We start from the raw sequence: 8,995 nt of genomic DNA on the forward strand, positions 1-8,995 counted from the left end.
CAGCCTGAGTACTGGTGGAAAAAAGGCTTTGGCCAGAGAATTCCAGCATGATGGCCCTGCCTCTGCTCCTCTTCCCACCAGCTGTAACTCCTAGCAGAGAGACAGGGAGACTGGTAAAGGCTGTAATGTCTTAAAGCAAAGCAGCTTCTTGTTGTTTAATCCCAGATGGCAACTAAATACCAGCAGCTGCTCCTTCACTCACCCACCTCCCACTTCTGTGGGATGGGGAGGGGAATTGAAAACAGGCAAAACTCATGGGTTGAGATAAGAACAGTCCAATACTTGAAATAAAGTAAAAAATAATAACAACAATATTAATAATAACAATAATAATAGGAATGAGGAGTATAATAATAGGAAAAAGAGAGATGAATAAACCCCACGACAGACAAGTGATGCACAGTACAGTTGCTCACCAGCTGCTGACCACTGCCCAGCCTGTCCCTGAGCAGTGGTCAGCCCCTCCCAGCCAAGTCCCCACACAAGTTGGCCACGTGTTGGACACGACACTGTGGTGAGGAATATCCCTTTGGGCAGCTTGGATCAGCTGTCCTGGCCATGCTCCCTCACAGCTCCTCACTGGCAGAGCATGAGGCACTGAAAAATCCTGGATTTAGAGTAAGCACTACACACTGATGTTTTAGTTGTTGTCAATGTTGTTCTCATGCTGAATCCAAAACACAGCACTGTACCAGCTAATGGAAGAAAATTAATTCTATTCCAGCCAAAAGCAGGATACAAGTGCCAGAGAGGATGTCCTGAAGGCAAAAATCTCAGGGCTCAAAGCTGCATGAGAGCAGCTGCTGCACAGCAGTGCCGAGGGTGGGCAGTGCCAGGGAACACCTGCATTGCTTTTGTTCTGCCATCAGTAGCCCCATGGCTCACACTGCCTTGCCCAGCATGGGCTTGTCCTGCTGTAGCTCTGGCACTGCCACTTCCTCCTCATGCTGAGAAATATCCCACAGATTGGGTCTGGGAGCTATCAGCCCAGGGACTGGGGGCCTCTTTTCAAACCACAGTACCACCTCCACTCCTCAAAGTTTAAGAAAATGATAATCACTGGTAGTGCTCAACTCGTATTTCTTTGTCACTGAGATTCTTAGGGCATGGCACACAGCCACACTGTTCTGACAAACCTGGGCAGTATTTTTAAATTGCCATCCAATGTAAACCACTTGCTTGCATTTCTTTGGATCCATTAGTTTTGAAGGCACAGCTAAAGTAAATAACTGATCTTATTTTGAGCTCAGTCCATGCTTGGATGGGCCAGGTAACACAATGTTGTTATTCCTTGATGAAAGTGTTAACTAATGTTGTCTCTCATAAAAGAAGAAATCAGTTATAAAATTACATCATCATTATTGCAGTTCTGTCTTCTCTTTGCATTTATTCTCTGATTTCTAAATGCCATCTAGGCTGGAAAACTTGGAGACTTTCAGGGTTTAGCATCCATGTGTGCATCCTAAGGAATCTTGGGTGCATACAGACCCAGATGCATATTATTCCCAGCTTCCTCCTGGTTTTATCTGATGGAAAAATACTTAAGAGTCAACTTGGATGATACCAGCTCTGGGGCCCTGGGCAGCAGCATGCTCTGATCCCAAGGTGTGCATAAATACACCTGTGGTGACACAAATAGGTGACAACCACTCAGCACTGCTGGGAGGAAAGGCTGAAACAGCCTCTGATGTGATGATAGTGAACTCAGAACTCTTTACACTCTTCTGGAACAGACATTTTCACCCATTTTCAGGACATCCAAAAAGCTGGCAGGGAGGAGTTAAGTTTGATCCCAGTTCCAGCCTTACCCTTGGTGTTGCAGCAGTACCTGGGCAGGGAGGCAGCTGCCCAAGCCCACGGTAGAATCAAGAGGCTGCAGCTTCACAGATGATGACAGCAGTGTGAAGACTGCACCAGGAATTAAATAACAATAAAAACAAAGTATAGTTGATACAGGATAATTAAACTGATGAATGTACTAAGTCATTACACAACTACTTTTTAAGTGATTACTAAGTCCTTACTAAGAACATGAGAGAGGAGTGACCAATGTAATTTGCTGGGTTTATATTGGGAAATTCAGGTAGTTCCTTAGAGATCTGTCTCTTGTCATATTTAGTAGCAAAAACTCACCAAACCCCTGCTGCCACAGGAACCATAAATCAAAGTCTTGGGATGTTCCTACTCAGCATGAACATAAATCAGTGTAAACCAAAGTGAGTGGCAGTTTGCCATCCTGCACTGAGCTGTCACGTGGGGCCCAGGATGAGCAGCTGTCACACTGTCTGTGTGAGGGACAGTGACCTCCAGCAGGCAGGCCCTGCTAATCCCTTTACCTGGGCAGGCTGAATCTGACAAGGATCCTGGCTCTAAGCCCTTGGCATCAAGAGGTTTTGCATCTTATGGGAGGGTGAGTTCCACCAGTCCCAGGAATACTGTGGTGGGAAAGCTTGCCTGTCAAGATGTGATGGATGTGTAGGTTCTTCAGCTGAAGAAGAGGAACAATGGCATGAGTGGGGCTGATGAACTTTTCCTAATTTCCAACAAGTCAAATAAGGTTAAATAGTCCATCTTCAGTGAATTGGGTCATCAGCAGTGACCTGTTCTGGAAAAGTGGCCTCTGATGCAGAAAACCTGGTGGGCTGTTAAAGAAGTTAAAGCACTTTTCATTTCTCCTTCTAGAGTGTAGCACAAGTTGATTAGGAATACTAAGACGATTACCTCTGCTTTGCTGCATTTCTCAATTATGCCCTAATTAATATTGATTAAAATCTGGCAAAGGCAGCTTAAAGGACCTGCAGGGTTTTTATCTTCAGTTACTTCTTCACCCAAAACCTACAGCTCTTAAACTGCACAATACAGTCTGATTATTACAGATCCAGCTGTAACTGTGATGGCTGGAGCCTCCTACAAACTGCATCTTTGGTCCAGCTAATTAAGGAAGGATTTGGCACGGCAGCTCTGAGCTCGTTTGAGTTGTTTCCGTGAGATCCCCAGATAACAGGCTGTCAGTCCCCAGGGGGTTTAAAATAAATGCCTCTCCTCTGTACTGGGCACTGGTGAGGCCACACCTCGAGTGCTGTGTCCAGTTCTGGGCCCCTCAGTTCAGGAGGGACATTGGGAGGCAGGAGTGAGCCCAGAGAAGGAAACAGAGCTGGGGAAGAGTCTGGAGCACAAGTCCTATGAGGAGAGGCTGAGGGAGCTGGGAATGTTTAGCCTGGAGAAAAGGAGGCTCAGGGGTGACCTTATTGCTCTCTATAAGTGCCTGACAGGGAGGATGCAGCTACATGGGAACTGGTCTCTTCTCCCAGGTAGAGGGATGATGGAGGGAACACATAAAGCTGTTCCAGGGGAGGTTTAAGTTGGACAGTAGGAAGGATTTCTTCACTGGAGGTATGATTAGATATTGGAATGGGCTGCCCAGGGAGGTGGTGCACTGTCCCTGGAGGTGTTTAAGGAAAGGCTGTTTAAGGATGTGGCACTCAGTGCCCTGGGCATAATCCACCAGCATAATCCAATATGTGATTGTGTGCAAAAAGCCCTGGAGAAGTGAAGCAGTGAACTCTGAGCCCCCCTCCACCCCGCTTCCTCCCTGGCCACTCGGAGTGCGTCTAGGAGCGTTTTAAGACACAGAGAAGCAGGTCTTGGAACACTGGGACGGGCATTGCCTCGAAATGGGAGCTGAACTGCCCCGGGATGGGCACTGCCAGGGATAGGAACTGCCCGGGATGGGAACTGACCGGAATGGGCACTGGCCGGGATGGGACCTGAACTGCCCCGGGATGGGCATTGCCCCGGGATGGGACCTGAACTGCCCCGGGATGGGCATTGTCCCGGGATGGGACCTGAACTGCCCCGGGATGGGCATTGTCCCGGGATGGGAACTGCCCCGGGATGGGAACTGAATTGCCCTGAATTGCACTATCCCTGTTCCCGACTGGACCGGGACCTGCGGATCTGGAGCGAGGAGAAAACAGCCTCGTACCCCGCGGGGCTTCTCGTGGAACCACGCTGCTCGGAGACAGCAATCACTACTATGTGATATCTTTAATTGTCTATTATACACACACACACACACACACACACACACACACACACACACACACACACACACATACGTATATATATATATATACACGCACACACACACACATATATACATATAATGTATAGGTTTTGCTCATATTATGCAGTTGAAGACATGCTGAGTGTTTCAGACTGGGGTTTGTTTGCCGCCGCTTTTAATGTCGGAAACGAAGCTGTGAGAATCTTTGCGCGCACAGCTTTCATTTGTTTTTCCCATGCGGTCAATGCACTGCCGTGCATTCCGCGGTCGCTCCCCAGTTCCAGCCCCTTGCACAGCCGTCCCTTCCCGCCCCGATCGCCGAGCGCTGCCCTTTGCCGGAGCCGCTCCCGGATCCGCGGAGCCGCTCCCGTGCCCGCCCATCCCGGGGCGCTCCCGGGCAGCAATGGCAGAACGGAAACCCCGCCCCTTCCTGCGTGACGTCACAGCGCCGGAAGGGCTTCGGCGCGCCCGTGACGTCAGCGCTTCCTTCTTTCCCGGGGAGGCCGGAGCCAGGTAGGAGTGGGGCGGCCGCGATCCCGATCCCGATCCGCCGCCATCCGCGCCCGGGCGGCCGCGGGGAGGGCCAGGCCGGGGATGGCGCAGAGACGGGGTGTCGCTGGGCGTGTGGCGGCTGTCGCTGAGCTGTCCCCGTGTCCCCGCAGGGCGCCATGGGTCGCGTCATCCGCGGGCAGAGGAAAGGCGCGGGCTCCGTGTTCCGCGCCCACGTGAAGCACAGGAAGGGCCCGGCCAAGCTCCGCGCCGTGGACTTCGCCGAGCGGCACGGCTACATCAAGGGCATCGTCAAGGTACGGGCGGCCCGGGTCCCTGCACCGCGTCCCCGGGGGAGACTTTGGCTGGCCCTCTGCTCCGGATCCTGGTTTCCCTAGGCTTAAATACATCATCTTTTAGCATTATGGGAATATCTCAACAGAGAGGGCCTCCTTAGCCAGCAATAGGATTTTCGGCTGGAGCTTCGCTAAGACTAGCAGTACCAGCGTGGTTTGATGTTGCCTAAGAATTCCCTGCGCCTCGGGAATCATGTAGCTGATTGCATATTTAAAATAGAAACAAATCGCATCTTTGGAAATGCCAAGAGATATCCATCATTTTAGTCTTGAGCAGTAGGAGCGAGGCAGTACCTGTATTTGGGGTGAGATAGTGGTTCAGGGGTGCTGCAGGTACTTTTTTGGGTGTCAGGGACCTTGAAGTGCCAACAGGCTGGATGCTCTGAGCCCTTCAGCGTTTCACAGCACAGTCATGGTCAGGATGTGGAGAGAATTTTCTTCACCTAATTGAGGTGATGATAGAAGATAGGTAACAAGGTTTGACTTGAACTTGGTAATACATAGGGGATTTGGCCAACAGGGTTGAAAAATCATCAGTAATGAACACCAACCGTTTATGAGCTGTCCCAGAAGACAGACACATCTTAGAGATGTGTCAGAGTCACTTGTTTTTAGTCTGTAAATAAATACATGGTTGGGTGTTTTAATCCAAATGTGCTTCAGGAAGAGAATGGACATGTTTTTCCAAGTGTAAAAGAAACAACAAGTCTGTTCTTCCTTTTTTAGGAGTTTCAAAAGCTTTGTTTTACCTGATTGCAGAAAGTTAGAAATGCTTCAATCCCAAGGAAACATGTCACTGCCTTTGCCCAGCCCTGTCTCTGCCCAGAGGTGGTTGGGCAAAGTGAAAGTGGATTTCTTAGTATGGAGAGGCTGAATACCTGCGGATGGTCAGGAATAAAACTGTTCAGACAGGATTAGCTACAAGCAGCACATTTAACCAGGCATTATTTTGTGTTCAGTGAATGATTTGGGTTGGAAGGAACCTTAGAGCTCATCCAGTTCCAATCTCCCTGCCATGGGCAGGGACACCTCCCACAATCCCAGGTTGCTCCAAGCCCTGCCCAGCCTGGCTGTGAACACTTCCAGGGATGGGGCACCCACAGCTTCCCTGGGCACCCTGTGCCAGGGCCCACCACCCTCGCAGGGAGGACTTTGCTGTGATAGGATGGATGCTGCTGCTGGAGCTTGTGTTACATCAAATGTGAATCTTCAGCTCACTCACTGGGGAAACCCAGATCCCCCGAGTGTCTTGCTGAGAACGGTCCCAGAGTAACCATCCCCAGTTCTTGGGGCTCTTGGATTCCTGCCGAGGCCGTGTCCCCCTAAAGCAGCTGTGCATTCCCCAGGACATCATCCACGACCCCGGGCGGGGCGCTCCGCTGGCCAAGATCGCCTTCCGCGACCCGTACCGCTTCAAGAAACGCACGGAGCTGTTCATCGCCGCCGAGGGCATCCACACCGGGCAGTTCGTGTACTGCGGCAAGAAAGGTGGGGTGGGGTGGGGTGGGGTGGGATGGGATGGGATGGGATGCGATGGGATGGGATGGGATGGGATGGGATGGGATGGGATGGGATGGGATGGGCAGGGGGTGTCCCAGCTCCTGGGTTTGGGATGCAGCATCCTGCTGCCGCAGGGTCTGTCGTGCTGCCCTCATGTGTTCAGCAGGGCTGTAGCCCCAGCCCAGGGCCCCGAGTGAAGCTGTGGCTGCTCTGTGTCCCTTTGCAGCCCAGCTGAACATCGGGAATGTTCTCCCCGTGGGCACCATGCCCGAGGGCACCATCGTGTGCTGCCTGGAGGAGAAGCCCGGGGACCGCGGGAAGCTGGCGCGCGCCTCGGGGAACTACGCCACCGTCATCTCCCACAACCCCGAGACCAAGAAAACCAGAGTGAAGCTGCCCTCAGGCTCCAAGAAAGTAATTTCTTCAGCAAACAGGGCTGTTGTGGGTAAGGAGCAATCACTGAACTAACTTGTCACTGGGCTTCTTGTTGCTGAATTTTACAAGCAAGGCCCCAGTTTTAACAACATCTTGAAAACAGTGCTGTATGCAGGCTGGACAGTCTGCTCGGCTGCCTGGCTTGTATTTTACACACCTGCATTACTTTTGTATGTTGCTAATCTAAATTTGAGAGGACAGAAAAGTAGATGCTCGTTGTCCTCAGGCTATAATGGAATTGCTCAGCCTATAAGATCTGCAGTCCTTTGGGAAGGACTTACATGGAAAATGGCATTTTGATTTTCTGCTTTTGGTAGGCTGAGGGAGCTTGTTGGTGGTGTCAGGTGGGAGGAATGTTCTGGGAGGTCTTATAGGGAATGACAAAACCACTGCCAAGAAGCAGTGGCTGCACCAGGTTTGTTGTGCACCTGATGACAGCTGAGATGGCTGCTGGTGACACTTGGCCTGCCTCTGCATGGAATACACAAAAGTGAATAGTCTGGTGCATTACTCCAGTAAAATTGACTCAGTAAATCATGAAACAAGTAGGTATTTGACCTCAAAGTTCTTCACAGTCCCCTGAACTCTTTCAATTCATACTTTACTTGAAAAACCTGATGTTGCTCTGGAAGTCGCAGCAGTAATCCCATGGCACTGCTTTATCAATCCAGTGTGCATTGGATCAGAAAGAAGGCTGTAGCTGAGCTCTGATGTCAGTGTTGGTGTTGGCTTTCCTCTGTCCTGGTGTGTGCTCTGTTTGGGTGTCACCACTGCTGCTGTTCCTGCAGGAATCGTGGCTGGTGGAGGCCGTATTGACAAGCCCATCCTGAAGGCTGGCCGTGCCTACCACAAGTACAAGGCCAAGAGGAACTGCTGGCCACGTGTCCGTGGTGTGGCCATGAACGTGAGTCTGTTTGGAGTCATCCCTGTCCCCTCTGACAGTTAGAAAAGATCTGTGGGATATTGGGACGAGCCTGGCATGTATCTGGGAGGGAAGCTTCAGCCACAGGGTGAATTAGCAGTGAATTAGCGACTGAAAAGTGGAGTAGTTACTGCTTTGTCCCCTCAATCTGTGCATTTACACCTGACCATCAGTTTGTGTGGTTACATGGCTGTCTTGCTTTCCCCCTGCACAGCCTGTGGAGCATCCCTTCGGAGGAGGCAACCACCAGCACATCGGGAAGCCCTCGACCATCCGCAGGGACGCTCCGGCGGGCCGCAAGGTCGGGCTGATCGCCGCGCGCCGCACGGGGCGGCTGCGGGGCACAAAGACTGTGCAGGAGAAGGAGAACTGAGCTCCCACCCTGGGGGCCACACAATAAATTTGTACAACACAGCTCGTGTGGATTCGTGGTGTCTGCTGCTGCGGTGGGGATAAAACTGGGATAATGTTCAGCACAGGAAGTTGGGAGTGGAGATTCGGGGTTTTTTCCCCTTGCCTTGGAGAGCAGGGATTCTCTCAGCCAGCACTTGCTGTCTCAGCTGGTCCTGCAGGCTGGAGTGGATCTCTGTGGATGCTCTTGTGCCCTGGTGTGATGTTCATGTTGGCCTGGTTCTGTGGAATCTGAGGCCTGACAAAGCAGTCAGGTAATCCTGTGGTTAAACTTGGAAATCTGGCTGAAAGGATGCTCAGTTTTCTAAGTTCATAACCTCTAACATAATGATTTTCTACTTTTCATCTTCTGGGAGGGGGAAGCTCAAGAGTTGCAGAACTTAGGAAGTATTTCAGCTGCTCTCACTGCAGGGTTTGGGCTTCCTTTTGGAACTGTCTGGCTCGAGCCAAATGAAAGGTGACTAAAAATTGGAGGTACCAGACTGCTCCCTGTACTCATCAGTTTTTGGGAAGGGCAGACAGCTTCAAGTATCTCTCCTTTGCAGGTTGGTCATGATGGGATAATCCAAGGTGCTACAGTAACTGGGTGGTAGCACTGATGTCCACTAGGAAGTTGTGTTCTCATAAGAACAGCTGTCCTGTGAAAAGCCAGCTTTTGTAAGGCAATGGGAAAAATAATGGGGCTTATTGCTAAATGGCTTTATTTACAGCTTTTCTGGACTGGCCTTAGGAGGGAAAAATCAAAGCAGATGGGGCTCAGCTTCATCTCTGAGCACACCCAAAGCCAGGGCTCCTGTTGCTCTGCAGCAGCTCTGG

The 8,995-nt window shown here is 51.0% G+C and overlaps 1 protein-coding gene across 1 annotated transcript; it reads left to right on the forward strand.

The window, feature by feature from the left end:
* Positions 1 to 4,503: 4,503 nt before the first annotated feature.
* Positions 4,504 to 8,182, forward strand: RPL8 (ribosomal protein L8). The gene is made up of 6 exons (XM_056515670.1): positions 4,504 to 4,579; positions 4,729 to 4,872; positions 6,258 to 6,399; positions 6,638 to 6,856; positions 7,635 to 7,750; positions 7,983 to 8,182. The coding sequence occupies exons 2-6, from the start codon at positions 4,735 to 4,737 to the stop codon at positions 8,139 to 8,141; spliced, it is 774 nt and encodes a 257-aa protein (XP_056371645.1). The 5' UTR covers positions 4,504 to 4,579; positions 4,729 to 4,734; the 3' UTR covers positions 8,142 to 8,182.
* Positions 8,183 to 8,995: the final 813 nt, after the last annotated feature.

The sequence above is a fragment of the Oenanthe melanoleuca genome, unplaced genomic scaffold, assembly GCF_029582105.1.
Source record: "Oenanthe melanoleuca isolate GR-GAL-2019-014 unplaced genomic scaffold, OMel1.0 S033, whole genome shotgun sequence".
Classification (NCBI taxonomy): Eukaryota; Metazoa; Chordata; class Aves; order Passeriformes; family Muscicapidae; genus Oenanthe; species Oenanthe melanoleuca.

Excerpts from the sequence above, each read along its gene's own strand:
- RPL8 (XM_056515670.1), top strand. The coding sequence starts at position 4,735 with ATGGGTCGCGTCATCCGCGGGCAGAGGAAAGGCGCGGGCTCCGTGTTC. Across the intron at positions 4,873-6,257 it reads ACATCAAGGGCATCGTCAAG|GACATCATCCACGACCCCGG; the intron begins GTACGGGCGGCC and ends TGCATTCCCCAG. Across the intron at positions 6,400-6,637 it reads CGTGTACTGCGGCAAGAAAG|CCCAGCTGAACATCGGGAAT; the intron begins GTGGGGTGGGGT and ends GTCCCTTTGCAG.